The following is a 15,557-nucleotide window of genomic DNA, read 5'->3' as shown; positions in this document are numbered from 1 at the left end:
CTGATGTTTTGATACAACAGGTTCCAAGTGTTTAAAAACTACTCATGTGACATTTCTCACAATATTGTTTTACATGGGAGTTCCGCAAGGAAACGTTTTCAGTCAACTGCCTTTTTTTTTTTCTTTCTAAAGTTTTTGAGTACTTAAAACCTGAGTAAGTAATTGTTTTATATGTTTTTGATGCAGTGACTTTTTTCTTCTAAAACACACCCTGTTCTTTAGACCTTTAGCAACACAAGTGTTAGAACTCTAATCCCTTGAAAATTATGAACAAAATTTTAAAAAAGGAACTCAAAAAACATCTATAACAACATGTCACAACATCTCACCCAGCCTCTGTTAGTTATATAGATGCAACAAATTCCTACTGCCTCCCATTTTGGTGTCTGACCTCAAAGGAACTCACTAAACCACTACAGGAGTGTGATTACACCGAGCTCACCTTCCTTCCTCCTCTCTGCCTTTGCTGACTTCCTGTAACATGTCTTGGCATGCTACCACCACCTGCACTACAGCGAAATAGTTTGATGTAATAACCAAAATATGAATCAATCATGCCTGAATCAGTTTTCAGGCATGAACTCCAGGGGAGGGGTGAGACTCAGGTTTGGATGGTGTCCATAGCTGCCCATTTTTCACATGTAGAGCACAACAGAAGACATTCTCACTCCTGGAAATGATATGTAGGGTAGGGCATGCCGGGGGGCAGGACACATGATACTGTCTTGGTTGCTGTGAAATCTCTGGATGATTAGCTGCTCTATCCTCACACGTGCAACTGGACATCATCCAGACTATAGGTAGCTGGCAGCTTGAAGATCAGTCCTTCAGAATGCATCAAAAGTGTTTATTTAGACATGCAATCTCTGTTGGGCAAGCTCTAAAAAAAAAAAAAAAAAAAAAACCTCAGGAGGGCCACAGTGCATGGATGATTGCAGCTATATAAAAACAGCTCGATAGAGTTAATGGAGGCCAAAAACTTTAAAGTGGTTCTGTTATATATATATATATATATATTTTTTTTGTCATGTATAGACTAATGTGTAATTAAAAAAAGACTAATGACTATGTCTTTTTTTTAATCCATTTCTTTGTACATAATTTTAATCTCTTGGAAAATCCAGTTGATTGATTGGTTGGTTGATTGGTCTTAGTCAGTGGTAAGATTCATGATTTGATTATCAAATAAAAATGCACTCGACTGCACTCTCAAGCCAGTGGTGTCAGAGCACAAAAAACAGTGCGAGTGCAACATTGGCATGAGTGCCACCGTGCGTCATCCTGGATGCTGCCGCGCATGTTTGAGCTGTTGATGTTGTCTTGGACATCCATGAGCGCATCATGTCTGGTCTGATAGGCTTCTGTGAATATCTGACTGGACAGAGGCAATGAGGTGATGAGGTGCTCCAGCATGTACACCCCACACTATGCCCGTTTCACCAGCACAATGGCCAACGATCAGGAGTTTATCCAGATGATTGCTTGGCCAGCATTTAGTCTCAGTAGGTTTTCTGTTGAACACGCCAGAACATGCTGGGTCATAACCAAGTTTTAGGCTGCACTTATCCAGGAATGGAGAGCAATGCTTCAACAACAGATCCAGACAGTTTTGCAGTCCACGTGCTATCGTCACATGCATAAGAGCCCATGCCTCACATTAAACTTATAGTGTTGGTCTATAAAATCTATTTAAAACACAAACTACAGTTTTCTTTTGTCTAGCACATACTGTTGCCATGGTGGGTGCTTATATTAAGCACTTATAGGGGGAGGAAGCTACAATGGCTTGTTTCAGACAAAGGACGAGGGGGCTGCACCAAGGTTGCATAGTTTTGCACTTTTTGCACGAGTAGAAAAACTTTTATTTCGTCAACAAATAAAAATGAGATGAAAACATTCCAGAGAGACGAGATCCAATCTCTCACCAGTAAACCTTTACACTTTATATTTTAGTCAGATGAATCGACTTTAGATCAAGTCTACTATAATTTTATGATATTTAGTTGAGTAAAAATGTAAAATTTAAACAGTTAGATTATGACTTAAACACAATAACATTATAGTCGGAATTAACACAGATAAGCATTATTTTAAACAACGAATCATGCAAAGCTACTCTGAGAGGTTATTATAATCAGACCAACGCCATTTTTCAGTTGATTTTCTAAACTAAGCACTAAACAGCCTGCAGATATGATGGAGGTATTGAGCTCTTGGCAAGTAAGCAAATAAGAATATTTCCAGAATTCAAACTATTGCTTTAACAACCTGAACGGGAATGGGGTATTATAACTGAGCAGACCACGGAGTCATTAAAATTAAACAGACTCACAATCATCCAAATATCATATTTGGCTTTTGATATGATGTTTAACTTTCATGACTTTATCCAAAGCACACAGAAGTGTACTTCAAACTAGATTAGAGTAATGGCAACCGCAGAAAGAAACGCCTAGATGGAATTTCTGAATTGTGAACAAGTGCTGGCTGTCAGTTTGGTTTGCCAGCACGGTCCTGATAAACACAGAGGACAACAGCAGCTTTAAGTTTCTTCAGCTGTCACCAAGATTATAGTTCTGCGACCCTATAAGTGAACTGCTGTGCAGTATTTCAAGTCTGACAAAATAATCCCAACCAGATTGTGGGAAATGAGCCCAAAAAGCAAGCATTTTATGGTCCAGCGTGCTTCACTCAACTTACAGGGTTTTGAAATGGAGCCAAAACCTGTAATCCCAAAATGATGCCAGGTTCCCAAACCTCTGTACAATTAATGAGCAACTTGTGATTCCATGGGACTTTGTTTACAAGCCCAAGTCTGCTTGTAATTATGCAACGTGAATATAAACAAGTCCACAAATTTCGGAAAAAGTCTACTTGGCCTATTCATTTTGGTAATGACCAAAGCGAACATGGAAGCGTGTGCTCTAAAAACAAGACAGAAAAAAAAGAAAAAAATCGATTGAATGAAACGTGCAAACACTCTGCATAAGAGGCAAATGTTAATGCTGTTAAAGTTTTTTCTTTTTTTAAATCGACTCTTAAGATTCATATCAGCACACTGACAGCGATCCAAGCAACTCTGTGGACAAACTGTCTGTCTCTGTTTGTTTAATTGGCTGTTTAGGAGGAATTTTAACCAAATTCCAGTTGGAATTTGTCTAAATTGAATTGTGGCCAAGCTGCAGAGGGCAGAGCAGCTGCAATGGTACAGTCAACAGACGGACCAAGGGAGAGTGAAGGAAAATGGTTTGGCTCTGGAGCCTTTACAACAAGCTCAAACAGGAAGTCATTCAACACAAAACGCACACCCATGACAAAACAACCACGCGTGCACACAGAGCACGTGCGCTTGTGTGTGTGCGGACGAGCCCGATCACAGACGAAAGAGGGTCAGTTTGGAACACATTCCTTCCTCCCCCGAGCATGAGTCAGTATTTGTGTGTGTGTGTGTGTGTGTGTGTGTGTGTGTGTGTGTGTGTGTGTGTGTGTGTGTGTCTCTCATTTGATGTGCCTACAGCAGACTTCCTAAAGGCCATTCAGAAACAGAGCTAAAGAAATCTAAAAACAATAAAAGTGGAAGAGAATACAGCAGCTGAATGAGTGACGTGTGTGAAACACAAGAGAGATGAATTAACGGAGGAAAGAAAGAGAGAGAGGCTGAAGCTTGAAGGGATGGTGAGGGAAGAACAGGATAAAAATCAGAGACATGTTGGGGAGGGACAAAGTAATGAGGAAGAGAGGAAAAGAGGGGGGTCGAATGAGGGTTTTTCATATAAACAAACTGTACCGCCCTCAGGCACTTTCTGTATATGTGTGTGTTTCCTAATGCTTATCTCAGTTTGCTAAGTACTTAAAGGAATACACCAAGTCTGTGACACAGCTGGCTTAAAACTTTGGCGAACATCACTCTGAGAAGAGAAAAATCACATTCAATATTCTTAAATATCGCAGTTAATAAATGACAAGCAACCACCAATAGTTACAAAACTACTGGCTCGCTATTATTTTGGATTCACGCTCAATTTAAAGCAGATGACGTCCAGTTTAAACACACCTCTGAGGCTTTAAATCTGGAAAGCTGCATCGTTCTGTTTCTGTGTCGGAAAAGCAAAAAAAACAACAAACTTTTAAATCGAACACAATCAAATCAAAGCCGCACGCCTACATTTTCTTGTTTCCATTCCTAAACTTTGAAATATATTAATTATCTGACTGAAATGATTTTTATATTAGTACAATCAGGATGACTCTGTGTGTTGGGTGGGTCATTTTTGCCTGATTAAATGTTCAAAGACGCTGTGACAAAAGACTTTAAAGCCTTTTTGTTATTTCCCCAGTAAAGATGAGGGCGGCTCTTTGTGCGAAAACAAAACATAACAAAAGAAAAAAAGAAGGGAAAATAATTCAACAAAAATACTGATATTTCAAACATTAATTGAAATATCAGTGTTGACTCATAACCGGTGCATTTCTTCATTTTTTAAAAAAAAAAGTGTAACCACAGGAAAACTTTGGGGCAACTGCGCCCCGAAGACCTTACTAATCGGAAGGTCGGTGGTTCATTTCCCGGCTCCTCCGGCGTCTGCATGTTGAAGTGTCCCAGGGCAAGTTAATGAACCTCAAATTGCCCCATTGAATCCTTCACAGTGTGTGTGTTAGGAAGTACTTAAAGGCATAGAGTACAGCGCAGTGGGAATGGGCTTTGAGCGGTCGGTCAGTGCAGGATTCTGCAGACCTCAGCTGGGCTGCCATGTTCTTTTTAGAGAGAATAAGCTTTCTCCTGGCAACCCTTCCAAACAAAACACACTTCTTCAGTCTTTTTCTAATTGTACTGTAGTGAGCTTTGAACATTTGTAATGCTAACTGAGGCCTGTAGACTCTGAGATGTAACAGAGTTTCTGCATTGCACTGCACAGTCTGACCTTGGGGTGAATTTGCTGGGATGTAGTTTCCTGTGAAGACTGTGTTACCCTTAACGCACACCTAAATGCTCCAGATCACTAAACTGCCAAAGCATCTGCTTTTATTCAAATGAAAATACCACTCCACTAACCATTTTGTCATTTACTAGTCCAAATATGCAAAATGTGCTTCTTCTTGAAGAGTTTCTTGCGATGGATAAATAAAACTCATCTTATCTTACGTCTGAGACAAGGCATCAATTTGGAGACAACTGAAAGAAAATGAATGCTGACTAACGGCTTTAAAACTGGTAACCTTCGTTTTTCCAGCTGTTTATTCTCTAAAACATTAGCGAACGGGCGTGTGTGTTATCTGTCCACTCAAGATGCCCATTTTGGCCCACTCGTACGGCAACGATGCCCAATGTACAATAACAGGCAGCTTCAAATCCTGCCATCGTAAAGCTGACACCAGATAATGTTTATATGTTGATTTTGGTGAAATAACTTGCTATAAAACGGCTGTTTGCTTTAGCCCTATATTAAAACGAGAGGAAGGTGCAGCAGCGCAAAACACACACTAACTCTTCGTGTTTTGTTAGAGAACGAACGGAAATCAAAGGGAGTAAGTTCAACAGCAGTTTGTCAGCCTTGAAGTTATTGCTGAAAGAATGCGGAGCTGAAAATATGCACAAAAAATACCAAACTTTTACTTGCTTTAACGCAGCATTTATCGTGCTGTGTGGAAAGGGAGGAAACTGAGATGCTCGTTGACTCTCTGCTGGCTAATTAGAAGCATCTTTTTCACTCACAGTCTGACTGTGTGAAAGAAGCCGACCCGTGCTCCTGAATAAAAGCACCGAGTCTCTCGCTTTCTTTAAATATTAATTCAGTCTGTTTCATGTCTAAGAACCTTTCTGGACACCGACTAGCCGGAGGCTTTAATCTCCAAACTCTCAACCACAGTCTCACTTCGCGATGCCGATTTTAATCCTCAGAGCAAACGTGCAGAGCGTTCCTCTGCACGTTTTAGTAGCAACAGGCCCTCTTGCGTCGCCGTAACTCACTTGTTGACAGCGGAGGGGGGAAAAAACAGCAAACAGAGAGGAGCGAGAGACAGACAAGGGCACGCACATATTTTTAAGTGTTCACACACTTAATAAGCGGCATAACCATTTCCTGGGAATTCCCTTTGAGAGACAGAGAAACAGAAAGCTAGTGTGTGAGAGAAGGGAAGGAAATCAAAGGGAGTTCAATGTGTTGCGTGACGAGACACTTTCCATGAAGGCCTGAAACATACACACACCATTTTATTGTGATGACATGTCGGGCTGTGTTGCTTATAAGTTGTCTTACTTTCAAACACTCTTGTGGTTCTTTTTCTTTTTTTTTCGCCCTGTTAAATTGCACTTGGCTGAAAGTTTCTCTGCGTCTTGTGTGTCAACACAACTGCACCATGTCTGCAAAGTGCTGCTATGATAACGGCTTTATTGGAGCTACACACCTGCCCGGCAGCGAGATTGTTGATGACCTGCACCGCACATGGATAAACACACTGTGGTGTACACAGTGCGAGCAGCTGTAATATAAATCCAACACACAGGGCCTGCAGACTGAGCCCTTCAGTCAGCCACTCCGTTAATCATTGATGGACGCCCAGACACATGGACACCCCCCCCACACACACACACACACACACACACACACACAGGTCAGTGACACAGGCTGGTGTGTGTTTAGGTTTCCCCGTACACACTTCAGAAACAAGCAGAAACCAGAGGGGAGAATTAATCACAGAAAGAAAGAAACAAAAACAACATTGATTCCAAATAGATGTAAGTCCTGCAGAGACAGGTGCCTTCTTCCTTAATCCCCTGGGAAAAGGAGGGAAGGTGGTGCAGAGGTGGGAAGGAAGAAGAGGGAGGGGAGTGTGTGTGTGTGTGAGAGAGAGAGAAAAGTCTGAGCTGAACCGGAGCCCAGGGGGAAACCGGCTTGACAAGAATTCAGCACAACACTCACATTCAAGCACAGATGCCTGCTGGCGACTACATGGGGAACTTTTTTTTGGCTGGAGTATCTGATTAACGCACACATTTGCAAATAAAGTGCGCTGCTGTGTTGAGCACAGACTGTGCACACACACCTGTAAATACATTATTACATCTGTGTCTACATCTCAGCCACACACGCGCGCACGCACAGGCACGCGCGACAGTGGGCCTACTGTCAAAACTGTCATGTTGTCCCTTGTCGTGTCTTTTTAGTCAAAGCGTGCCGCATCAGGACGGCCGATCGCACTCGTGTCGCTTCGAGGTCTTTTGCGACACGCAAACATAAATGGCACACTATTATGCGTTTGCTCTGAAGGAAACTTTCAGACATTTCATTCTCACCTCGTCCCACTTGACGAATTTGCCGCCGTTCTTCAGCGCTTCGTGGACGGCCACGGGTTTCAGCTGCAGCGCGTGGACTCCCGGCTTGGCCCCGGCCATGACAAGGGACTCCCAGCCCGGGTGCCAACGCCTAAACCCCGGCTACGGCGACTTGGAACTCCTCGGAAGGAACAGAAGGCTCTTCCTTCCTGCACTTCCAGCCCCAGAGCTTCTTTTACTGTTCTTCTTCTTCTTCTTCTTTTTCCGGGGAGAGGGTTAATTGAAACACCGAGCGAGGAAGGGAGGGAGGGAGGTTCTTAAAAGTCAGGCACTGTCCTTAAAAGTTAGCGAGCCTCCCCGAGAGTTTGAAGAACATGAGTAAAATCCAGACTAAAGACAGGACTCGGGTTGTTTCAGTGCGCACCGCCGCCGCTGTGTCTTGTCCGAGTCCACGCAAAGCGGTGACGCGCCTATAATTCCACTTTTTTAAAATTATAAGCTTTGATTCATATATTTGTTTATTTGTGCAGAATCCTTTAATCACGCACTTGAGCCCTTGGAGAGATCCTTTCCTTCCTTCCTTCCTTCCATCTGGTCGACCCCTCTCTCCTCTCCCTCTCGTTCCACTACCAACTTTCTCTGCTTCCTCTCTCTCTCCCTTGTCGCCTCCGACGCGTTTTTTTTTCTTCTTCTCTCCTCCTCCTCTCCTCCCTGCATGTTTTCTGTAGGGAAAAAAAGAGAGGATTTTTGAGAGGAGAGAGGGACGGCGTCAGATAGCGCTGAGTGAATGAGAATGAGAATGGGGTGGAGGGAGGGGGGGTGTAGTAAAATGGGTGTGTTTTAATTCAGTTCCTCTGCCTGCTTCTCTGTCTCCTCTGTACAGCATGCATGCAACAAAAGCTCAGAGAACACGGTCCAGCATATCACATATATGCACGATTGTTCCTGTTCCATGATTCGGCATCTCCAAATCTCCCCAACTCCATTCAGACAGCTCCGATCAATCCTAACTCTGCTTCCATTACACTGGGAGACCTGGAAGTGTCATATTTAAAAGATAATGACCCTTTTTTAGACAGTTTGGTCCCTTATTTGAAGTCAATCTACAAACTTCCCATTGTGCAAATTCAGACTGTCTTCCATTAACGTTATGCTTTCCCCTACATTTACCTCTAAGTTCATATAAAACATGGCCAAGGTCACGGTAAGGTCATCTCAGGCTCTTCTTGCTTTGAGCAAAGAAGCTCCGCCCAGCTAATGTTCCAAGTTTCTTTTTGCTAGGCTAGGGTAAACCAATCAGAACCCCCAAACCAACCACAGGCAGATGGCCGCCCCTCCCTGAGTCTGGTTTTGCCAGAGGTTTCTCCTTGTTAAAAGGAAGTTTTTCCTTCCCACTGTTGCCAAGTACTTGTTCATAGGGGGTCATTTGGGAGTTTCTCTGTATTACTGTAGGGAACGTCTGTTTAGCACTTTGGCTGGCACCCTATGTCTTTTAAATGTGCTATACAATTAAAGTTGACTTGATTTGACACTGTATTGTTAGTGTTTAATGCCGAGCGGAAGACCACACCTATGGCCAATTTAGAATCACCAATTAAAATAGCATGCATGCCTTCAGAGTGTGAGACCGGAGTGATTCGGAAACTTCCCACACAGAAACACGCTAGCCAACCAGCAGCCCAGAATCTTCACCATACGTCACGCCATTCTGCTAATCTTTAAATCCTCCAAATAAAACAACATAAAGGGAAAAGAAATCCCTCTTCTTTTCTCCGTGCGTACAGAGAGGACACAAACATTTTCTCTTTTGAGCAAAGACAGAAGAGTGACACAAACTATTGCTCTGAGGCACGAGGCAAGGAAAGCTGGGTACTGACGTAAGAGGAATAAAATATTGTGTAAGGCCGTTTTTCATTAAATATCACAGGCGCACGTAGGTCCCCCATGAAAATATTAGAGACATTTCCTGTAGTTCACTGCAGGGTGCAAAAGCAATCACCAAGTTCTTTTCATTCTGAATTACTCTCGCCTTCGAGTGCTTTAAGTCTGCTTCTTTGTTGACACTGATAGATTGCCTGCACAGTCAGCAGTGTTATTAAAAGACAGTATCACTGTTATTGGAAATGCATAGTAATCAGCTTAAGAGGTGATTTTGGAGCAATGAGTGGTTCTGTAACTCAGGAAGTTGGAATGCGCCATTAAGGACGGGCTCAAGATAACAAATCTGCGTTACAGAAACAGGAAATAAATCCGAGGACTGGCAGGTGAGGTAACTGAAGATCTTTTCCCCCCTCCCCTCCTCCAGATCAGTGGCAGCGTATCATGTTTAAAGAAGCATGAGAGCAACGGAGGTGGCACAGTTAGAGCACGGGCCTGTCCAAATCCTGCTGCCAAGCAACGTTTCAAGTTGGACTCCTCATAAAAAAGTGCTCCAAAGCAACTGATATTTTTTTAAATTGTTTCTTTTTTTTGGCAACTATTGACATTTTCAACTCCTCTAACTACGCTGGGCAAGAATGTGAGATATGCTGCAGCTTGCTGACTGACAGCAATTGAGTCTTGTGTGTGCGTTTCCTTGAAATCAAAAATCCTGACCCTGAATGAGGCAAACTTTCTGTACAGCATCTTGCATGACACCACACAAACACAGGGAGGATTGATGCATGTGCATTCTTTCTGCAGTGCAGCACGCATGCATGAGCACGGGGCCGTGTCTCTGTGCTGTATGGCAAGAATGTATGCACATCTTCTGTGGGTTCACGCAAACAATGTTGGGTTGAGTCCTGCATTTGAAGCGTGGGCACCTGTGCTGTCAATAGGCCTCTCTCCACCTCCCACTCTCTGTTTCACCCAGTTCTCTTCCTCTGGCTGCCCTATCTTCTCCCTGCTAAACAAACTCCCTCTCTCCTCCTCACTATCTCATCTCTCATTCCAACAGGTGTCGCGCTCCCATTGGCTGCTGAGGCTTATCTGCAAAGAAAAAAAAATTAGGTAATGGGATTAGGTAACAAAACATGATAAAAGAGTGAATGCAGACGATTACTTACATGCTTACATTGCATGTTTTCAAACTGTACCTGGAGTAAGATCAAGATCCTGGAGGGTGCTTCAGCCCTCAGGTCTCTGAAACAAAATCTCTCATGACCTAAAAACCACAAATAATGTGTGTATTGTGTATGAAGTGTGTGTGCGTGTGTCTAAGGTGAGACTAAACCTTAAACCTTTTCCTGTTAAAAGGGTGTTTTTCCTTCCCACTGTCACCATCTGCTTGCACATAGGGGTCACTGTTGGTCTTTATCTTGAGGCAACTGCCGTTGTGATTTGGCGTTATATAAATAAAACTGAAATTAAATTAAATTGCCCATCAACTACTTTAGTGGAAGAATAAAGGAAATTATGCAAAGGAGGACAGGCAAAGCACAAGGAAGTATCATTTGCTAAGAAGCGTGAAAAGGAAGGCGCAGAAATAGTGCGCATTGACTGGAAACGTAACTGCAGTGAGTCCGAGATCTAATCACGCTCAGGCATTTAGTTTTCATGCAACAAGGAAGTCGAAATCTTTATTCTTCCTTACTGTTTGGTTTACCCTCAGTTAAACAAAAGAAAGCAAAGCAAGTTGGATATTTAGAGAGAAGGAGAATAAAGAAAGTGAAAGATGATCAAAATAGCTTCCTGATAAAGAGGGTTAAGAAAAGAGACCCAAAAAAAAGGCAACAAAGGATAAAAATGGAACAAAATAAGGGACGCATAGAAGAGATGTGGAGAACGGGAAGACCCCACCACCACCACCCAGATCTTTTTCCCTCTCAGTCTAGTAACAGCCAGATCTTTCTCTCCAACGCAAAGCAAAGAACTCACAAAGACACATTGTGCAAAGACACACAGGCATATTCACTGTCTCTCCGCACACTGGCCTCGCTCTGCGCACAGAAGCATATACAGTGCACAGACTAGCTTTAATGGGAAAGGCCTGACTCAGTCAACGGTAGCAGAGAAAACTTGATCAGATTACTGTTAACAGTGTTGCAGGGATTTTGGCCTGAAGATGCTGACGGTTCACTGGAGGCCGGACCCATCTGTCTCCACCACACCGCGGGGTTATTGTCAATGTGTTCTCGAGAAAAGCTATCATGTGGGCGTGTAGGCGATGTGCTGATTACAGTCCCGCCCCCCAACACCCCAAGAGGCATTCAGACACAATGCAGATTCACATTACAAGAACTTTGATTTACTTGTGGTGCAGCTCCATTCATTTGAGTCTACTCTTTCCAAATGAGATGAGAGCTCCCCAATGCCCCCAAGAGCTCCCTATGGGGGAATCCACTCATTTATTATAGATTACTGATCGCGAAGCCCATTTACAACTGCGATCTGATCTTATGATGCCATCTAGTGGCTGCACAGCAACACTACTGTCTCTTTTTGTTCATTGCAAGATTGATTGTGCAATAATTAGGAATGTGGACGTACTAGATCCAGCTATGCCTCACTTGTTAAGAGGATACAGGGCTGATACCTACCTGTGCACACCTCAATCACAGTAGCCTGTGTTAAGCACAGGTGTATTTGTGCACAGGTGAGTCAACACTGTGTACACAGCATACAGTACAGGTTGCAAGGTTCTGCTTTGATTTATTACTTTGGCGGAGAGAGAAAAGGGAAAAGAGAGCAAGACTGCTCCACAAAATTGCGGCAGTTATTGAAATAAATAGAAAAGCACCTTTTTTGTCGAATATTTATTTATTCAGGCAGTTAGTAAACCCAAAGGAGCTGGTCTGGGACATGTGCATTAAAACAAATAAGTCTTCTTAACCAGAGAGTTTCTCCCATGTGTCTGTCTCTGTGTTGCATCACAAAGCTGACCACACAGGAAAGAGCACGTCAACAGCTCCCCCACGTGGATGTCCTCTTTCAGAATCAGAATCAGAATCAGAAAGGGTTTTATTGCCAAATGTTGAGCAGGTTTACAACATTAGGAAATTGCTGCGGTGCTTAGTGCAAACATACTGTCATAAATAACGCTTAAATAGACATGAGAAAAAAAATAAGAATAAGAATTAAAAGTGCTAAGTAGATAGATATATACATGAGTGCAGGTGGTGATCAGTGCCAAACATGGAATGATGCAGTGAACACAGCGTAGGGTCATGTGTTAGTGGTGGGAACAGTCACCCCCGTTATTGTTCATGAGTCCAACAGCAGAGGGGAAGAAACTGTTCTTATGGCGAGAGGTTCTGGTGCGAATGGACCGGAGCCTCCTGCCTGAGGGGAGCAGGTCAAACAGGCTGTGTCCAGGGTGAGAAGGGTCAGCTGAGATCCGAGCTGCACGCCGCAATGTCCTGGAGGTGTACAGGTCCTGCAGAGATGGGAGTCTGCAGCCAATCACCTTCTCAGCAGAGCGCACAACACGCTGCAGTCTCTGTTTGTCCCTGGTGGTGGCTCCAGCGTACCACACGGTGATGGAGGAGGTGAGGATGGACTCGATGATTGCAGTGTAGAATTGCATCATCGTCCGTGTTGGCAGGTTGAATTTCTTCAGCTGCCTCAGGAAGTACATCCTCTGCTGGGCTTTCTTAATGACGGAGGTGATGGTGGTACCCAGGAAGCGGAATGAGTCCACAGAGGTGATGAGGGTGTCAGTCAGGATGATGGGGGGGAGTGGAGCTGTGTGCTTCCTGAAGTCCACAATAATCTCCACTGTCTTCTGGGCATTCAGCACCAGGTTGTTGTGGCTGCACCAGGACACCAGACGTCCAACCTCCCTCCTGTAGGCAGACTCATCCCCGTCCGAGATGAGTCCAATAACGGTGGTGTCATCTGCAAACTTGATTAGCTTGACAGACTGGTGGGTGGAGGTGCAGCAGTTGGTGTACAGGGAGAAGAGCAGAGGAGAAAGAACACAGCCCTGAGGGGAGCCGGTGCTGATGGTCCGGGAGTCCGAGACATTCTTTCCCAGCCTCACATGCTGCTTCCTGTCCGTCAGGAAGTCAGTGATCCACCGGCAGATGGGATCAGGCACATTCATCTGGGAAAGCTTGCCATGGAGATGGTCTGGAAGGATGGTGTTGAAGGCAGAGCTGAAGTCCACAAACAGGATCCTGGCGTAGGTTCCTGGGGAGTCCAGATGCTGCAGGATGAAGTGTAGAGCCATGTTGATGGCGTCATCTACAGACCTGTTGGCTCTGTATGCAAACTGCAGGGGGTTCAGGAGGGGGGCCGTGAGCGTCTTGAGGTAGGAGAGAACCAGGCGCTCAAATGACTTCATGACAACAGATATCAGAGCCACAGGTTAGTCCAGTGATACTAGGTTTCTTGGGGACAGGGATTATGGTAGAGGACTTGAAGCAGGCAGGCACATGACATGCCTGCAGTGAGGAGTTGAAAATGCCAGAAAACACTGGGGCCAGCTCGTTTGCACAGTGTCTGAGGGTGGCAGGAGACACACCGTCTGGGCCGGGAGCTTTTCGAGCATTCAGATTCTTAAACTGCTTCCTCACATCTGCTTCATGAATATGAAGAGTTGTGGTGGGAGGAGGTGGTGTGAAATCCTCCTTTGTGTGGGGTGAGGAGTGGAGTGTTGTAGGTGAAGTGTTTGATGGTGGTGATGGCTCTATGGAGGGGGGAGAGGTGGGGGAATGAGTGTCCAAAGTGTGTTGGGGCCGTTGGAGGTGTGAAGGCTGCCTGATGGCTCGTCAAAACATCAATAAACAAAGAAACAAAGAAACAAAGCAGATGGCACTGCCTTTCTGGGTGAATTTCTGACTAAATAAGTATAGTTTCAGCTAAAACGTTGCAGCATGTCATTAATTTGTAGTCCTGCATGGAAACATACAGTGGATTTATCTATGTACTTATTTTTTATCACCAGAGTATATGCATATATTCTCTGAGTTGTATCAGATATTGACCTTATGAGACTTTTAATACAGAGCATCAGTATCGGGAACTGTGAAGGTAGGAAAATGTAAAGACATCAGCCTTTAATCTTTCAGCTGCAAACTAATGAACAACCAGGTCAAATTCAGGATGCAAACCAAGTTTAAACCCACCAGTTTGGTTTGTATGCTTGTTATTAGTTCCTGTCATGTTTTTGATGTAAAACAGAAAAGTAACTAAAGGAGACAAAACTGCAATAAAGTGAAAAATTACATTTCATTTACTGAATTATAATAGAATTAGTATAAAGTTAAGGAAAAACTAAAATACTCAAGTAGCACGTGTACTTCAGGTTTGGAGGTTGTGGAGCCATGGACTGGACATGACAAAATAATAATAAATAGTGTTGGACAACAAATCTGGGATCCACTGTGAAACACACACACATCCACAGGCCATCATTTTCCACACTTTCGTCTCATTTCAGAAGCTCCTGATCTTTGCAAGTTTGAGATTTGTAGGCCGAATATATAAGGTTTTAACATATTTGTCACACTTTTCACTCTCACCAGTACAGGCAGAGCTGTAACATTACATACTACCGTCATGCTGACCTCCCTCTCCACTGGTCTGTTTAACTGGAAGTCATAAAAAGCCATATTTCCCAGCCAGCTTCTACAACTCCAGTTAGCTGGTGTACTGGCGCTCACGCACACAGATAGTTTGGAAATGGATTTTGCTCTTTGACCTGTTGTAGCTCTATTGTTTCCTTCTATAAAAGTGACTGGTGTTTTTCACATGTAAGCGCACATGGATGTTTATGTTAGTGTGTGTACCGTACATGAGCGTGTACGGGCCTGCCTGTGCTTACTCAACTGTAAGTTTCAGACATGCTCGCTGAATAATTCAGGTTTTTCTACGTCTCGTTGCCATGGCTGTCTGTAAAATAGCTGCACACACACGCACGCATGCACGCACATAAACACACTGATGTGAACATGTTGACAGATGTGAACACCCCCATAGTCACACCAACAGAGCAAGCCGGAGACATTATGAATTCGCTCTCCCTCTCCTTACCTCCCCCTTTCACTTCGCGCTCCTGTTATTATTAAAACTCTTGTTATTAAGCAGCCTAGCCAGGGTGTAGGGTTCCCTGCTGTTACGGCACAATGGGCACACTGTGAAGAAATCTGACTGCACTGCGTTCCTATTCGTGGATCACATTCACCAAGTCGATCAGAGATGAAGTTAAATTGCAAAAGCAAACAAGAAGATCCAGCTGCGTTTTGCCCGTGGCACTGATTGCACTCTTGCAAGGGGGAGAAAGTGCATTTTGCAAACATGGGATACAATTATAATTCGCGTGTTGTGAAATGAAAGCTTCTTATTTTCACAAAGAGTGAGG

General features: G+C 43.8%; 1 protein-coding gene across 2 annotated transcripts in view; it reads right to left on the bottom strand.

The window, feature by feature from the left end:
• plcb3 (phospholipase C, beta 3 (phosphatidylinositol-specific)) overlaps nt 1-8,000 on the bottom strand; it is a 57,048-nt gene extending 49,048 nt beyond the window's left edge. The window contains exon 1 of one of the 2 annotated variants that reach the window (XM_040012217.1): nt 7,295-8,000. In XM_040012217.1, coding sequence (XP_039868151.1) covers nt 7,295-7,393 — 99 coding nt within the window. In that variant the 5' untranslated portion in view covers nt 7,394-8,000. The remainder of the gene's footprint in view (nt 1-7,294) is intronic. The other variant, XM_040012216.1, reaches the window with a different exon arrangement.
• Between the last annotated feature and the right edge of the window lie 7,557 nt (nt 8,001-15,557).

Source organism: Simochromis diagramma, unplaced genomic scaffold, assembly GCF_900408965.1.
Source record: "Simochromis diagramma unplaced genomic scaffold, fSimDia1.1 OVJJ01000604.1, whole genome shotgun sequence".
Taxonomy (NCBI): domain Eukaryota; kingdom Metazoa; phylum Chordata; class Actinopteri; order Cichliformes; family Cichlidae; genus Simochromis; species Simochromis diagramma.
The sequence above is the reverse complement of the archived record's forward strand: the minus strand, read 5'-3'. Positions and strand labels throughout refer to the sequence as shown.